Source organism: Pyrus communis, chromosome 11, assembly GCF_963583255.1.
Source record: "Pyrus communis chromosome 11, drPyrComm1.1, whole genome shotgun sequence".
In the NCBI taxonomy this organism is placed as follows: domain Eukaryota; kingdom Viridiplantae; phylum Streptophyta; class Magnoliopsida; order Rosales; family Rosaceae; genus Pyrus; species Pyrus communis.
Genome location: NC_084813.1, coordinates 26,703,083 through 26,720,576, shown reverse-complemented (window position 1 = coordinate 26,720,576; position 17,494 = coordinate 26,703,083). Strand labels below are relative to the sequence as shown.

General features: G+C 38.6%; 3 protein-coding genes across 3 annotated transcripts; 2 read left to right on the top strand and 1 right to left on the bottom strand.

Moving 5' to 3' along the window:
- Positions 1–1,365: 1,365 nt before the first annotated feature.
- Positions 1,366–5,444, bottom strand: LOC137707497 (long chain base biosynthesis protein 2a-like). The gene is made up of 12 exons (XM_068446375.1): positions 4,942–5,444; positions 4,781–4,846; positions 4,483–4,571; positions 4,240–4,385; positions 4,030–4,154; positions 3,854–3,947; positions 3,332–3,495; positions 2,983–3,144; positions 2,437–2,563; positions 2,106–2,272; positions 1,898–2,005; positions 1,366–1,745 (listed from the first exon to the last, which is right to left on the bottom strand). The coding sequence occupies exons 1-12, from the start codon at positions 5,065–5,067 to the stop codon at positions 1,647–1,649; spliced, it is 1,473 nt and encodes a 490-aa protein (XP_068302476.1). The 5' UTR covers positions 5,068–5,444; the 3' UTR covers positions 1,366–1,646.
- A 700-nt stretch (positions 5,445–6,144) lies between these two features.
- LOC137708649 (histone H2A.Z-specific chaperone CHZ1-like) lies at positions 6,145–7,073 on the top strand. Its single transcript, XM_068447770.1, has one exon. It carries the CDS (start codon positions 6,344–6,346, stop codon positions 6,911–6,913), a length of 570 nt encoding a protein of 189 aa, XP_068303871.1. The 5' UTR covers positions 6,145–6,343; the 3' UTR covers positions 6,914–7,073.
- A 6,681-nt stretch (positions 7,074–13,754) lies between these two features.
- LOC137707502 (protein AUXIN SIGNALING F-BOX 2-like) lies at positions 13,755–17,288 on the top strand. The gene is made up of 3 exons (XM_068446381.1): positions 13,755–15,055; positions 15,745–16,240; positions 16,341–17,288. The coding sequence occupies exons 1-3, from the start codon at positions 14,604–14,606 to the stop codon at positions 17,109–17,111; spliced, it is 1,719 nt and encodes a 572-aa protein (XP_068302482.1). The 5' UTR covers positions 13,755–14,603; the 3' UTR covers positions 17,112–17,288.
- The last annotated feature ends 206 nt before the right edge of the window (positions 17,289–17,494 follow it).

Here is a 17,494-nt window from a genome sequence, read left to right as displayed (position 1 = left end):
TATTTTTTAATTTTTAATTAATTTAATCATTTATTATAATTAATGTTGAGTTGACCGATGCAATTATCCTTTTTTTTCTTCTTTTCAATCAAGGTGAACAGATTACTGATTAAACTTTAAATGTCATTTATTAAATTTTAATTAGTTTAATAATTTATTTTATAAAATAATAATTTAATTTGACATATCTCGGTTGAAGAACAAAAATTTTAAATATGTCAAAGTGCCACATAAGCTGTCAAAATTTAAATTTTATGTTCAAAATTTGATATCTCCTTTGAAGATGGTTTTATGTATTCGAATTTAAATTCTCTTCTTTATAATTTAAAATTTAATTATATATAAAATATATTGAAAGTTTTGGAATATTATGGTTTAGAGGTCCAAAAAAAATTTTACTCGTATTTTCAAAATTTGTAAAATTTATTATTTTAGGCGTGAAAGACTTATTGCCTATATATCCAAAACAAAAATTGATACACCTTTTTTCCAAAATTTCTCAAAGGCGCTTGTATGAAGAAAAAACTTTGGATGACATAGAACTCTAACTTGATTTAATGAGGTCTCATATTTGACTCACAAAGACGCAATTTGAACAAAACTTTGAGAGTTAAAAATAACTATAAAAATCATTAATGATTAAAATTAAAATGGTGATATAAGGAAAAAATATTGGCAATTAAAATGGTGACATAAAGAAAAAATATTGGCACCATACACTGTATTGTGGACACCTTTCGTCTTTTTGCCGGTCATCACTCACTCCTCTTTTAACCTCAGCAAATATGCTTCCGCTGCCACTTGGACGCCATGCAAAATTGAGTCAAATGATTTTTTTTTTTTTTAATTTTTGGTCCGATAAATGAAATGATAAATTACAGCTCTTAAGTCTTAATTTAGGAGATAGTTGTCACTCAGTACTACGGTCTGATGATATTCCTCCTCACTTGAAAGTGAGAGTTCTTAGTTCGAATTTCGTGAATGGTGAATTCGATACCAAAATTAGGTTACTCATTGTGTGGCTTAGCTAAACACCCTCTCCCTTTCATATAAAAAATATTGATGCACTAAAAAAAAACATAGGAGAGTTTTTATTGAATCCGGAACAAAATACGGATAGTACATTACGTGTCATTATATAAGCAAAGGGAAATTTTATTTTTTTAAGTAGTTAATTTTTAACACAGGTATCTCACTACTAGTATAGTGACACGTGGTGTGCCCACTTCGAGTGCTAAGCACATTGACAAATCTCTTTACTCATAGTCTACACTCTCGAGTAAATAGTGACAGTAATTTCCGATTATGGCAATCCCAAGGTAACAATTGTATTAAGGACAGTTTCTCAAACAAAACTATTAGAAGTTAGAACAGTGAAATCCCTCCCAACGCATGGGGAGTGGGGGCAAAATCCACCATGTATGAACAAGAAACGCCCTATTCGAGCGAAGCACGGTGCAGACCTTTGATATAGAGAATGCCACATTACAACAAGAGCTGATGACAACGCAAGTTAAATCACAAGGTACACACTAACATACGTGATCATATATCCTAGACTCTAGTCCAGCTTCCACGACCCCTTTTACGGCTCACAAATGATGATTCAAGGCTCTAAGGCATCCCTCCATCTTCAGTTTTGCTAATCAATCCACCTTCAGCAACCTTTCTTCTTCGGCCTGCGCCTTCTTTGGTTGAGCGGGGAAGTATTTTATACCCACCAGATCACCAACCCTCCCGAAGACCTGAAAGAACCAAACCCCAAAACAATGTCAAGCCACAAACTCTCTCACATTGCAACTAATATTGCAACTGTGTTATAAGATGTTGCACATACTTGGAAATACATGAAGCCAGCGAATGGATGTCATATTGAACATGTTATACAAGAATTTACCTCCAAGGCTTTGATCAAGTCTTCCCTCGTATGAGACGCAGATATGCATATACGTGCCCTTGCCAACAGTAGCGGCGTTGCTGGAAATGCTACTGTCACAACAGCTACCTGTAACAGAACCATTCATTCAGCAGTAATTTAAATTGACCTAGAGGCAACAGAAAAATAAAACCATAAGAGGACAAATGTGGGGGAAGTATGGACGCACATTCTGCTTGAGGCACTCCCGTGAGAAGGCGGGAATTTTGGCTGGGTTGTAAAGCATAATTGGCATTACTGGAGAGTCGTTATCCCCCAAAACCTCAAAACCCATCTTTTGTAGTTCTGACCTGAAAAAGTTGCTATTCTCCCGTATCCGTGCAAGTTTTTGGGCACCTACAAGGAAACAAAAGCTCTTTCAGTCACCGTCATATAGAGAAGAAGCACTAAAGGCTAAAGATACTTGCACAATATCTACTAAACACAAGACATACCAAAGAAAACAGAGAAAAGAAAACCAAAGAGAAACTGAGGAGAAAGAAACAAGTATCTATCAGCACCTCTATTGGAACCATCCTCTCCAAGAAGGACCTTTATGGCACATATTATTTGTTGGGCAGCTGGTGGTGATATTGAAGTTGCATAAAGATGAGCAGGGCAAGTGTACTTCAAGTATTGGATAAGCTCCTGGACATAACATCATTGACCACGTTAAATTCAATACGGAGCTCATGAATTTTTTTTAATTACTCTGCAAAGACACACCACAATGTGAATAAAAGGATGGCACAAGAATCAAAGTGTTTGTTACGAAGAGAACACAAAAACTCAATACATGGTAATTTATCTATGGATCACATCAATGCATCGTGCAACGGAGAAGACATTCTGCCAGAATCAAAAATTGCTTTTCAACTAAGAGTTAGGTTGATCATCCATAAATGGCACTTAAGTAAAAGAAACTGACAGCCAGCCAGTCATATAGATAATGCTTAATTAAGTCTCTCCTATTTCAACGAATGCCTTTTCCACATTGAAAGTCTGGCTAGGTCACACCACGCACTGATTAACAAATTCGAAGTATAAGGAAAGTTCAAAAAACAAACCTTAGATCCTGCAATATAGCCACCACATGATCCAAATGATTTGGTAAATGTTCCCATCATGATATCTACATCAGCTGTATCGACTCCTAAGAGCTCACAAACACCTCTTCCTGTTTTCCCTACTGCTCCAATGCTGTGGGCCTCATCCAAATATGTATATGCCTAAGACACGAAAGGAAGTTGCTGAGAATAAATACAAAAATTATTCACTGTTCAGATAACAGTTTAGCAAGGTATTTCCCAATTTCATTAGAAAAGTAAAACAGTCCTTTGAAGGATACAATATACTGCATATAATTAGGTGGCCAAACCACATTTATTGAAGTGAAAGCTTCCAAGAAGGTGCAACCTTATATTTTTTGCAGATTGCTATAATCTCAGGAAGTTTGCAAAGCTCCCCTTCCATGCTGTATATCCCCTCCACAATGACGATTATCTTCTTCCAGGGTCTGCGGGTCCTAGGCTGCCCCTCTGCGATTTTTTCTCTCAAAACTTCCTCCAAGTGAGCAGGAGCTGTAAATAAAGCAACAGGTAGATATAACGGTGCAACCTCCAACCTGAGCTTCACATTTTTCTTTTAATTTTAATGAGTAAAACTCTATTCATGCTATCATCAACATCTCAGAGAAAAAAAAAGCAACATCTTGGAAATGTGTATCCGATCAACATCCCTTTCATTCAAGTAATCAATTAAATCCATACACATGAATTAACACAAGGACAAATAGCCAAAAACCTGATTATGAACTAATATTTCCTCACTGGCTTATCTTAGTGTAAAGAAAATATGATTCATTTAAAACCCTGAGACGTAGAATTTGATGCCCAAGTCAAAAGCTTCAACATCCCTTTATTCAAGTAAGAAACTTACTATTGTGTTGGAAAACACAAACTCTAGCTCCAGATCCTCTTGCGCCGTTGACAATAGAGTTGTGGTTCAAAGAATCACTAACAATCAAGCCTCCCTGTAAAGTCAAATGGCACAAATTCAGATAAGGAATGCAAAGAAAAAGTTTAGAAGTCATAAATTTGAGAAAAGATGCAAACCTTCCCCATCAGGACAGGAAGGATAGCAGAGTTTGTGACATAACCCATTCCAAAAACTATTGCAGCAGGTTTCCCGACAAAATTTGCAACACACTCTTCCAGCTCATTATGCAAATTGGTGGTGCCTGATGATAGAAGCGTATCATGGTAAATTCATTTAGAAAAACAGTTCAAACAAAATTTCCTGCAAAGTAGTATTAGTATACCAACCACCGTCAACTCTGCTGCTACAGGTACTGGGAGAATATTTTTTCAACGTCTCAATAGCGCGAGGCGTGCAGTACTCATCGGATGCAGCAAAGCCAAGGTAATTGTAAGATCCTAAGTTAAGGCATCGACTAATTTTTTTCGTCAGCCTGCATTAGCCGAAATACAGAGTGAGGATATAAATCAAGAAAACATAACAACAGGATTCATGAAATTACAAAATCGGAGGAGATTTGTGATCTTTACTTGAGTGTTTTGTTGTAGTCATTGGAGTAGCGTTCAACCACATCAAACCAAGCATCAGGAGCACTTGCAATAGGTCTATTGAAACAGTCCTGACCAGTCAAAACTTAAAAAAATTAACCAGCAATTATCAATAAAAATGTTTACGGGACTCCATGGATTTGATGTTTAATTGCAGAAGCAGGTGCATCCACTTCATACAGCTCAAGAAATATAACGCAATCTTTCACCCCAAAAAAAAAAAAATATATATATATATATATATATATTATATAACGCAATCAAATCAACAACAAAATACCTGAATTCGAAGATAAAGCCGGCGAATATAGAAATCTTCAAGTCCTAAACAGATTGGAGCATAACCCTGCTTCTCGCAACAAAACAATACTTTTTTTTACATAAAATTACAGGAAAAATTAAAAAAAATGGAAACAAAATTATGTCAAATGATTACGGAACCTGCAAATTGCTAGCACTCCACCAGTCGATGATTTTGCGGAAGAAATCTCTGACTTGGCCGAAAACGAATAGCAATCCATAGCTGAAGTACGTGGTTAACGCGGTTAAATAAGGGATCGCAATCATTTTTGCGGTGGGATGATCGTATGATCCGAAAGCTACGTCGTTTAAGCTGTGTGAAGCTTGGCGACGTGAATTGGATCGGAGAATCTGGGAGTTGCGGAGCTCTGAGCAGGAGTTTCTGAGGGTGTGCAGATCAGAGATGTGGCGTAGATCCGGTATTTGAGTCGGGTTGACCCGTTGGATGGGTCAGACACGGACGGAGGGAGAGGATGAGGGGCGATGGGAGCAGGATCGTCGTGTCTAATCGTCCAATCTGTTTTTGGTGCCCCACTCTTTGGATTCAATTCAGTGACCGCGTTGGCGCTGGCGAAAATTCCGAGCCATGTCAAATTGTGAATATTTTACACTTTCCAGCTCATTTAGGAACGGCGGTCAACAATTTTCCCAGCAAATAATAAACAATGAATATTATTATGTGCAATTTTAGTGGGAAATGAAGTTGAATGCGTTACTATTGATGTGAAGAAAAAAAAACGGAAAATCTCCATTTTCATTTAAAATAAATTGTTGCATTTGGTCTCGTTTATTTCACGTTAAATACCAATTTGCAACTTTTTTTAAAGACAACATTGTAACTGTTAATGTTACGATAATTTAATTCTAAAGTCGATAAAAAAGGCAATAAAATTAAGATTTATTGTACTGTTGTCATTTTCGACCAAACAACTATTATGTTAATCTTTGCGTATTGAATATGAAAAATAATTAGTTTCAAAGTGGATTTGGTACACTAAGAACTCCACAAGACAATCGGAGAGGAAGAAATTTACCGACTACTGTTAAATTAATCTTTGAGTATTGAACATGAAACATAATAAGTTTTGGCATGGATTTAGTACCACTAAAAACTCCAAAAGACAATATATGGGGAAGAAACCTGTTTTTACATTTCCTATAGCGGATGCGATTTAAATTTCTCTACAAATATAAATTAACATAATAAATGCAACAACGGTTTAGGAATACTTTTATTCGTTATAACCGGAGGATATTAGGTAAAATCAAGAAATTCTAGGTATTTTAGAAAATTTAAATAAATAAATATTATGAAATTTGCTAACAAATAAAGCCCTAAAAAAATTAGGAGTTATTAAAACCGGGCGAAATTTCTTCGTGCCGCCAGGCGGCGGACCTCTCGTACGAATTGAGATCCCTCTCAAGGGCCTCAACTACTCCCTCTCTTCGTGGCGTTTTAAAACCCTAAAACTCACCATCCCAAGAGATCCAATCTCTCTACCTGCTAACCTCTCACTAAAGCCAGTCCTTCTGCAGCTCACTCATGGCTGAAACTAAGGACCAAGGCGAACCCACATTTCCAGCGAAGCGCAAACCCGATCTCAGCTGCGGTAACCAGCCCGACTGCCCCAACAAAACCCAGAAGCTTGAAGTTCCCGATGACAGTCCGTCGGCTGCCGAAGCTAAAAGTCAAACCCCAGAAAATTTCAAAAACAATTCCTCCGCTGGCGAAGAGAAAACCTGTAAGTTTGAAGCCAATGCTGACCTCGAAGACGAAGACGAAGAGGAAGATTACGAAGAAGAAGAAGAAGAAGATGAAAAGTCTAATGGGAAGGCGGAGATGGATCGCAAGGGGAAGGGGATTATGAGAGATGACAAGGGCAAAGGGAAACTGGTAGAAGAAGATGACGACGACAGCGACGATGATTCGAGCGACGGCGGAAGCGAATTCGAAGACGGAGACAGCGATTTGTCGGATGATCCTCTTGCGGAGGTCGATTTGGATAACATTCTTCCTTCGAGGACTCGGAGACGGCAGGTGCAGCCTGGAGTTTACATTGCTAATGACAATGGAAATGAAGAAGAAGACGACAGTGATGACAGCGATGATTGAGTTGAGGAGGAAGGTCAGTAAAAATTGACATTATGTTTGGGAAGGTAGTATTAGTAGTAAGTGATTCGATGAGGCTATGCTAATTAGTTGCTGTATGCGAACACATTGCGGCCAAGGCTGTGAATACTTTATGTTACTCAATCCAAGTATCTTCCTTTTAGTCCTTATTGGATTTTATCATTTCGTCGGTATTTTCCTCCTTCAAGTTCAGTTTTGAAGTGTGTGTGCATGTGTTATACTTTAACATGGCAGAGTAGTGGCTACAAGCTGTAATTTTAGAAATCATGTGTGAAAACTTGACCAAAACTCGCTGTGAACTTTTTGTTAGGAAGACGAAAGTTTTGAGAGCAGAGCACAAACATGCCAAACTTTTGAAACAAAGAACTTTTCACTTATTTGTGGAAAGGTAATTCTCTTTGCGTTGACTGGGCTAAGCCTCAATGTATCCCCCTTTCTGAAGTTTTAGTGATTTCTCCCCAAGTCCCTATTGGGGATTTCCGGGTGTTTAGTCTTACTATTTCCACAGGCATCGTTAGGCTTTAAAGCTGGACTGTCTCGCTGAAGAGTTTGCCTTGGCTAAAAATAGCGAGCTCACTTCAAGGAGGAAAGGGGGAGAAGATTCAGTAACCCATAGCTCTAGTTAAGGAAGTGATTTATCAACTGGCCTTTAGAAGAACATCACTTGCCCATGCCAAAGTAGCAGTTCTGACCTAGGTTACTGGGTATGATGCTATGTGCGATTATGAGATGTGGTACAGGCCAAATCACATTGTAGTTCTGAAGTTTATATTCATACAAGTGGATAATCTGTCATAGGGTATCATGTCTATTATTATTGATTGGTCCTTTTTCCCATCGCATGGAAAGACCGTTACTTGGAATGGTCCACTGGAGCAGGGAGAACTGATTTTGATGTGATCCTAACCCGTAGCATTCTGTTTCATTTAAATCTACTTAATGTGGCCAAATCTTAGTCTTTATAATGTCTGTAGATTATGAATGGTGTTGCCTATGTGGTCATTCTGGATCTGGAAGACTTCAGCGTCGGTAATATACGCATTGGTTATACCTGCATAGGGAAATTTTGGTACTTATCTGCAAGGCTGGTGATTGTTTGCTACCTATCTTTATGAGGAATCGAGGACCAAGTTCTATTGCCCCCTATACGTGGTGCCACTCTGGAGACACGGTTTGTGACTACCTGTACTACATGTTTTCCGTTCTACGTTGGTTGTATAAATGTTGCTCTATTTCCTCTCCTCTTGCTTTGGCTGACACAACATATGGGGTTAACTGGAGATAACCATGTCTTAGATTTTACTGGTGGTTATGCACATATTTGTGGACTGGAGAGGTGCAACTTATACGGTCTATGCTGCCCCGCTTCGTCTATCTATGCAGGTGGTCTTTTCCTGTTTCTTTTCGTTTTTTCTTTTGGTCTGAGATGATTTTGTATTGAAATGATTTCCGTACAGTCATTTCCTTCTTTTGCACTCTCCTTTTGTTTTCATTCTCTTTTGATTTATTCAGTATTAGAGCTAGAAAGAAAAGAGGAGTGCAAGGGAGAAAAAACGGGTGTGGAAATCATTTTCGTATGTTGGAACTTGGAATGCCCCCAACTTGGGCTTTGGCCCATAAGTTGGGACCCTTTCACTTTGGTGGACAGAAAGCTGAAAAGGCCTAAAAGCAAGTCTTAGTCTCCATATCAGGCCATTAGCTAGCGATCCGAAAAATCTGCACCTGGCTGGACCATCTGTCGTTCTGACAGACGTAATGAATTCAACTCCCACTCCATGGCCTAGCCGTTGTCAGCCGTAATTCTCCTTCTTCCTTTATCTTCCAAGAGGGGAAGGGAAGATGACATCATCATCATCAACGACCTAGCTAGCTATTGGCTAACAGTACCAACAGTTATGTGGTCCTTTGTGTCCTTCTCTCTTGTTGTCTTGTTATATGGATACTACGTAGTTTTGACTGGAGGCCAATACCACCACGACGACCACGACCACGACCACCCATTCATATTGTCTGGGTTTGCTTTGGATTACTTACTATCAAGGCACGGTGGTGGGGACAGATACTTGTAGCTTCTATATCACTTGCTTGGGATTGGGACCAGGTTTTCTAATTTACGCGACAATTATGCGTAGAGTACATTTGAGGACATCTTCTAGTTATATATGATATGCCTTGCCCCTCTCGTCTCAGTCGCTTTCAGCCTGCTTTCCACCAAACGTTCCGAAAAAAGGCGGTACCAGGACCACGTTGCACCTTCAATTCCATGCGTTATGATATCGCATGCCCTCTACCCTCTCTAACCCTTTCTAGCCCTCTCTACCCTCAATCTTTTTGTTCAAATTTCTTTCCTTGGATGCCAAAGTTTTGTACAACTATAGAGCACGCTACAGACACAGACACCCGATAAATTCTTATGTCTGGAAGCACATATAGGGCACCAGACACAAGTGGTACGTGGACCAAAATATAATGGTTTGATGTGTTGTGTGTGCGGTCTGATGGTCACAAGATACAGTCGTCTGCACTCAAAAATTTTTCCTAACACATACTCTCGTAACCAAACTTAATTACTCGATCTGCAATAAACGAGTGTCATTTGAAACTTTGAATTATAAAAAAGAAGCGATACTCTTATCCCCTTAACTAGGTAGTTGTCTAAGCTTGATGAACCTCACATGGCTGCAATACTAGTTAATGATTGAGAGAGCATATAGAGAGGAAGATGGAAATGATCATGAAGTGTGTTAAAAGTCATATATATAAGTTTGGTGCCTTTCACCTTCTTGAATCATGTATGATATATTATTGTCCTAGTCCTTGTAATTATAATTATAATTATATGGGAGTGGGGCTACCAATTATATTTAATTATGCCCCTTTTGGCCTAACCACTCCCTGCTTTCGAATGCAAATTACGATCCTCTGATTGGATGGTTGCATTAAACCAACGTCATCCTTATATTACGTATTAGTTGTTATATGTTTTGTGGGAGGAGCAGTAGTAAGTACAGTTGTAGGCTAATGCCAGACAAACATTTACAGCCTAGAAACTACTCTGAATAATGTTATATAATCTATAGAGTTTTAACGAAACACTCCTAGTTCTGTTCATTTTAACGAAAAATAACATTTTTACTCTAAAAAATCATTTCTAATATTATTCACTTACAACATATTTTTGTCATTTTAATTAAAATTCAAAGTTTTTAAATTATTTTCATTAATTTTCCTTATAATCTATCTATACATTTCAGTTTATGAGAAAACTGAATTCTAAATGTCAGTACATGATTAGAAAAAAATAATTTCAAGTGTTCGTTCAATTATATAATAACATATAATTTTTTTTCTGTGGGTTAATAATGTACTGTGATATATTTATTATTTAGCCGGGAAGTGAATTTTTCATTCTCATTTCCTCTTTTGCACTTCTCGGTTTCTTTGTATCAACTCATTATGCTTTGGTTCTCTCAATTATAACGCCAAATGATTTTTTTTCCTTTGAGAGGGCGTGAAGAAAAAGAGGTTGTGAAAATTACTATACTATTTGGTATTAGAAAAAACGACAATCTTATCATCATTGGTTATATTTTGATTCATTTAGATTTTTTAACTAAAATGGTCCATGATACTAGCATAACTCCTCATTTTGATTCATGAGATTTAAAATTTATAGAGTTGGTCCCTTAGTTTGTCCACCACCAATCATTTTGGTCATTCTGGAAAAAATCTTGGTACAACAAAATAGTTGTAAAGAGATTTTTCAATGTATCAGGAACTCGATCTGGTACACCAAATGTAATCAATTGGTTGGAAACTTGATGGTATTATTTACACTAATAGAGAGGGGATGAGTTTAGCCTCACAATGAGCTAACAATAATATGGTTCAAATTCGCTTTTGACAAAAATCGAACCTAAGATCTCTCACTTACAAGTGAAGATGAATACCGCTAGTTAGTTGTATTACCTGGCAATTTCAAGTAATTGTATTATGACATTTGATATACAAAACCGTGTCTCTACATTGAAAAATTTCTTAGAGTTGTGATCCATCTGAGGATATTGACCAATGAACTAGCTATACGTGGCGGGCAGGAAGTTGTCAATGCCAAAAGCGAAGGGATAACAAGTCACAAAAGAGTATGCCCACCACCACATGGCCGTATAAAGCTCCTCATTTATCCCTATCGAAATTCCTAATCATCTTTTGCTTTGTGGCTTGCCTTCTTTCTTTGTAGCTCACTTGGAAAAATTCAACGCAAGCAGATAAAATTTGGAAAACAAAGCACTAACACGCAACAGCACATCATCATTTGGCATCAACATTTGACCTTCACTGTTCACACTGCAGACATTCATAAATAATTAAAACAATCATTGGAGATTTTCTATATATATATATATATTTATATATTTCTCAAATACATGTTGCGCAACATTTCTCCCACCTTTACTGTTCACAGTTCATAACTCATATTTTTTGCATAATTTTTTATAATGATAGCAATAAAATTGACGTTAAAATGTGAGATGTTAAAGAGTTCATAGACAATCTCACTTTAAAAGAGTCTCCTCAACATTTCTCTTATATCACTACACTAGCTTAGCTTCCATAATTGTCACCCTAAAGATACCTATTCCTATGGTACCATTAGCTAGGTACATAGTCCCATAGTCCCAAAGACATTGACCAACGAACAAGCTCATGGTATTTGGTCCCATAAATTCATCATTAATTTATAAAAAATAAATTGATTGGCTTTTGTTGAATCATTTTAATACTTCAATAGCATGAGTTGTATTATAAAATTTTTGTTAAATGACCGACGCTTGAGAAGAAAGAGTCTAACGAATAAGAAAACGTTCTTAACCACTTAAACTCACAAATTTTTTAAGCAATGTTTGGAGTATCAATTAACAATAGTTTTCGGTCAAGAAAACAAATGAAACAACAAAATCAATAAAAGAAAATGAATTATTCATTTTAGATTTTGTAGTCCTTAAGCATGACACGTTTGGAATATTGGAAACTTCTATACGTGTAGTTGAGGGGTGAGACTTAAGAGCATATGATTTGAGAAAGGTTATGGCAAATTACAATACGTAATTGCATCTAATTTTATTACGTTTTATTTCAAGAACAAGTAAACATGCACGTTTGACTAGAAAATGAAAGGGCATTCGCGCCCTTGGAGCACTTCTACCGGGGGTGGGATAGGCTAGCACATAGCCAAAAAAATGATCTGACACCTAGGAAAGTTTGTCCAGCCCAGCAGATTGCCTAGCACTCAGCCCAAGTTGGTCTCCAGGCTAGCCCAAAATTGACAGACCTTGGGACCGGCCCATCTAACGCCAACATGGCGTCGAAGGGCAAGGAGCCACAGAGGGAGAAGGAGGGAGAGGAGCTCATCGCTGCGTCGATCTTTTGTACAACGGGAAGCTCCTGATGCAGAGCAACTTGGACATGGTTTCCGCAAGACTCGATATTCATGCAAGAAACCTATTAGAGGTTTACAACGCCGACGTTTTGACACGGCAGTTCACGATTGTCATTTCGAGGCCCAGCAACGGAGCTTGCAGAGACGACATGAGGTTGTCTGCAAGGATTGTTTCTGTTATTTCTGGGTTTCGTTTGTACAAGGTTGTTCTGATAGGAGCCGGGATTATCGCGTCGTTGATTCGGGTTTTGGATGTGGGAGTGAGGTTGGGAAAGAAGAAGCTGCAAAGAGCTTACAGAGATTAAAGTCATAAATTAAAAATAAAATAATTATTTTAATAAAATTGATTAGGCTATTTTTTTGTTAGGGGTGGAGATAGTTTGGCCTATTACTGTTCATTAGGGTATATTACTGTGAGTGAATAAATGTGCTGGGTGTTGGCGCATTTTTTTAGGGGTGAAATTGCTTTTAAAGCCAATCAAAGGGACTCCTCATACCTTTGTAAATCAAGAGGGATATGAGACTTTTTGTATCACCTGTCAAATTTAGCAACTAAACATACTATAGAGAGACGATGATGACTTTAGCAACTAAACATGCTGTAGAGAGACGATGATGAGAAAAATTTCGGTAAAAATGTCATTCTTACATTGAATGGAACTACTGTGACATGAAGTCGAGCATAATCAAAATTCAATCACGTGGACATCTTTTGTGAGAAGTAAGAAGTATCCAAATAATGTAAGAAAAACTAATGAAAAAGATTTGAAAACTTTGAGTTTTAACGATAAAAACAGAATAAAGGATAAAGTGAATAATACTAGATTAATTTTTTAGTATAAAAATATAAATTTTTATTAAAATAAATAATACCAAAAACTTTTGGTTAAAGTTTTCAATAATGTAACTTGGACATCTTTTCCAGGTTTGTCTCTAAATTTCAAAATTTTACCGGTTTTGATATCTTGACTGAAAACTATCTACCGCCAACTCTTGTACGGTCCCAGACACTAGCAAGCAAGTGATACAACCAATTACGTCGTGCACCATAACACACTGAATCATATCACCGTGTAAATATGCAATTGTGATTGCGGAATTGGGGAAGAAATTCTATGCTACGCGGGAGAGTGTGTAAGTTCAATACTCGCTCCCGCCATTGCACACGAGCGAGACAAGGATGAAACGATGCACCTCACATGGGGATGTCGCAGCCGGAGGGAGCGAGTTTAACATACTCGCACGAGGACAAATGAGGTGAGCGAGCAATCTTTATCCATGACCTGGCATTTTGGTAATTTAACGTCTCAAAGGAATATGATTTTTCCTTTCATTGACAGTCCATCAATGACTTTAGCAGAAGAGAGAGAGAGAGATAGAGAGAGGGAGAGGCTCGTCGGAAACAGTGATAAGGACACATGCCTGATCACTCATTGGACGGTCAAGATTCGCTTCATGTTCTCCATTAAGTCACGCAGGGCCGTCGGATGAGAGGTAACCAGGGTTAGTCAATAACAAAGCGGGGTTCGGTCTGGTTCGTTCTGTTGGTTCTCTCCTCATCAGAGTTAAAGGCTTTCACTTCAACACGGGTTGAGGTTCAAGCTTGAGCCTTTGGGGTTGAGGCTCTCTCTCTCTCTCTCTCTCTCTCTCTCTCGTTTTTTAGAATCATAAGATTTTCCGTTTTGTTAATAATTTCTATTTCGGGAACTCCTTGTAGATTCTGAGAGATCTACGGCAAATATTATTCGTCTGTTTTTTTTTTTCCAGGCCTGTAATCATCACTTTTTGATTTCCAGATGATCACTCATTAGAATCAAAACAAAAAATATTTTCCTTTATTTCCTTCACCCTTTGTTTTTTTTTTTTTTTTTCCTTCTCTCTTTCAATGCAGATCCCAGCTCAGGTGAAAGGGATGATGTCAAATTAGATTTTCAATAAATAAAAAAAAAACCAGATCTTTGAATATATTTAGATCTGCTGATGTGGTCTCATTCATGTAGTTTTTTCTAAGATTCTCTTTCAAAGGTTTGGGGTTTTTGTGTCAAATTTTTTCACAGATTGAAATCGAGGACACAAATCTTGCACACGGAGAGTGAGAGAGATATGTGAGGTGAGGGTAGTTACTTGTTGGGTTTTTCAATTCATTTTTTGGGAAAGTTGATTTCTTTTGGTTGGATTTTCCTTTGACATTTTTCCCGGGAAAGTGTGGGGTCGAATGGTAAGGACAGAAGGATGAATTACTTTCCGGACGAGGTAATCGAGCAGATATTCGAGTCAGTGACCTCGCAGAAGGACCGAAACGCGGTGTCGTTGGTGTGCAAATCGTGGTACAAAATCGAGAGGTTCAGTAGGGAGAGAGTGTTCATCGGGAATTGCTATGCAATCAGTCCGGAGAGAGTGATCGAGAGGTTTCCGGGGCTCAAGTCCCTGACTTTGAAGGGAAAGCCTCACTTCGCCGACTTCAATCTGGTTCCTTACGAGTGGGGCGGCTTTCTGCAACCGTGGATTGAAGCTCTCGCCGACGGCCGGGTTGGCCTGGAGGAGCTCCGCCTCAAGAGGATGATCGTCTCCGACGAAAGCCTCGAGCTTCTTTCCAGGTCCTTCCCCAATTTCAAGTCTTTGGTTCTTGTTAGCTGTGAAGGGTTTACCACCGACGGCCTTGCTGCTATTGCTGCCAATTGCAGGTGACAATATTTACTTCCTTTTGTCGATAACTTATAAGATTGCTAATTTCGTTTATTATTTGCTTAATCTGGATTTGTTTTGTTTTGTGTTGTGTTCTTTTGTTCTTGCTTTTTTGTTTTACATGCTCAAATGGAGTTTCTATTTACTAATTTTTTGACTAATTTGCTATTTAGACCCTCATTTGACTGACTTATTTGTTCGATTCTTATGTATGGATTGGCGTTTATTCAGCAACGTTGAATGCAAGTGTTGTTATCTTCAATATTTGTTTCATATTGTGACCTTGTTTTTGGTTTTTTTACCAATCTGGGCCATCCAATTTTGTTCTCTTTTGCATTTTGAGTGTGCTGCTTATGATATAGTTAAGTGCTCCCCATGATTCAGATTTATTACTTTCTACATCTTTGCATAATTCATACTGTAAATGGTTAATGGGACATCTCATGTTTCTTCTTTTCATCAGAACATGTATTATTTGCTTGGACATCTCGGGTTTCTTCTTTTGACTGTTTTGTTTTCAAATTTTAACCATGTTTCTATGTTGTGAATGTGAAAGCAATTGTATGGAGCAGTGTGAAGTGTCTCTAGAGTCTATATCCCGATTATCTAAAGTTGTGTTTCATGAATACTTTGAGTTTTGCCTGTCCTTTGTGTGCTCTTAACTTCCTCCAACGTTTCTTCTGCGTAGGCTTCTTAAGGAGCTGGATCTGCAGGAAAATGATATTGATGATCATAGAGGCCATTGGCTAAGCTGCTTTCCTGAGAGCAGTACTTCATTAGTTTCCCTGAATTTTGCTTGCCTCAAAGGTGAAATTAATCTAACGGCTCTGGAGAGACTAGTGGGGAGATCTCCTAACCTCAAAGTCTTGAGGTTAAACCGTGCAGTGCCTCCTGACACTCTTCAGAAAGTATTGGCGCGAGCACCTCAACTAGTGGACTTGGGAACTGGGTCTTATGTTCTGGATCCTGATTCAGATACCTACAACAAACTCCAGGCGACTGTTGTAAAATGTAAATCAATTAAGAGCTTGTCAGGGTTTTTGGAGGTTGGTCCTCGATGTCTGCCCTCTATTTACCCAATATTGGAAAACCTGACATCCTTGAACCTCAGCTATGCTCCAGGGGTTCATGGCAGTGAGTTAATAGAACTAATTCGCCAATGTGTGAAGCTTCAGCGATTATGGGTATGCTCGTTTTGTTTTTGCTACAGAAAATGATTCTTACCACAGCTTCTTTACCGAAAAAGAAAAGAACTGATTGATAATCATTTCTGTTTTTATGCAGATTCTGGATTGTATTGGAGACAAAGGACTAGGAGTTGTTGCCTCAACTTGTAAAGAACTGCAGGAATTGAGAGTTTTTCCTTCTGATCCATTTGCAGCTGGGCATGCTTTTGTAACAGAAGAAGGCCTTGTTGCCATATCTGCTGGTTGCCCAAAGCTTCATTCGTTGCTCTACTTCTGCCAGCAGATGACTAATGCTGCTCTCATAACCGTGGCCAAGAACTGCCCAAACTTTATACGTTTCAGGTTGTGCATCCTTGAGCCCACTAAACCTGACGCTGTTACCATGCGGCCCCTGGATGAAGGTTTTGGGGCAATTGTCCAGGCATGCAAGAATATTAGGCGTTTATCGCTCTCTGGCCATTTAACCGACCGGGTTTTCCTGTACATTGGAATGTATGCTGAGCAGCTTGAGATGCTGTCTATTGCATTTGCCGGGGACAGCGACAATGGTATGCTTTATGTGTTGAATGGATGCAAGAAGCTCCGGAAGCTTGAGATCAGGGACAGCCCCTTCGGAAACGAGGCACTTCTAAAGGACGTGGGAAAGTATGAAACAATGCGATCCCTTTGGATGTCGTCCTGCGAAGTTACCCTTGGAGGCTGCAAGGCACTAGCAAAGCAGATGCCAACACTGAATGTGGAGATCATAAATGAGAGTGATCAGATGGAGATTGGCGCCAATGATGAGCAACGAGTGGAGAAGATGTACCTCTATCGCACCCTAGTGGGGAAGAGAAGGGATACACCGGAATTTGTGTGGACTCTGTAGGTGCATTTTCTAGGTTGTCAGTTTGTTCTCTTATTGTTTAACTAGTTTGTACTTTGGTTAGGCCAGTTGATTAGTTGATTTTAGTTGATGATGAGTTAGTGATAAGGTGTTTAAATTCAGAGAGATTGGCCATTGTAATCTATGCTGCTATAAATTGATTCGAACCAGTATATCCAATTGTCCTGTTATCAATATCCTCGTGGTACCGAAGCCGATTGAGTCGATATCCTTGTGGTGCCCCAAGGCGATTGAATCCGGTACTCGTTTGGCGACCAGATGAGATATAATGAGCACGGCTAGCACCTGCCACCTGAGACTTAGGAGGAGCTAGACAATAGAAGAATTCAAACGTAAACAATTGTGTTCCTATCCTGCATCCAGCA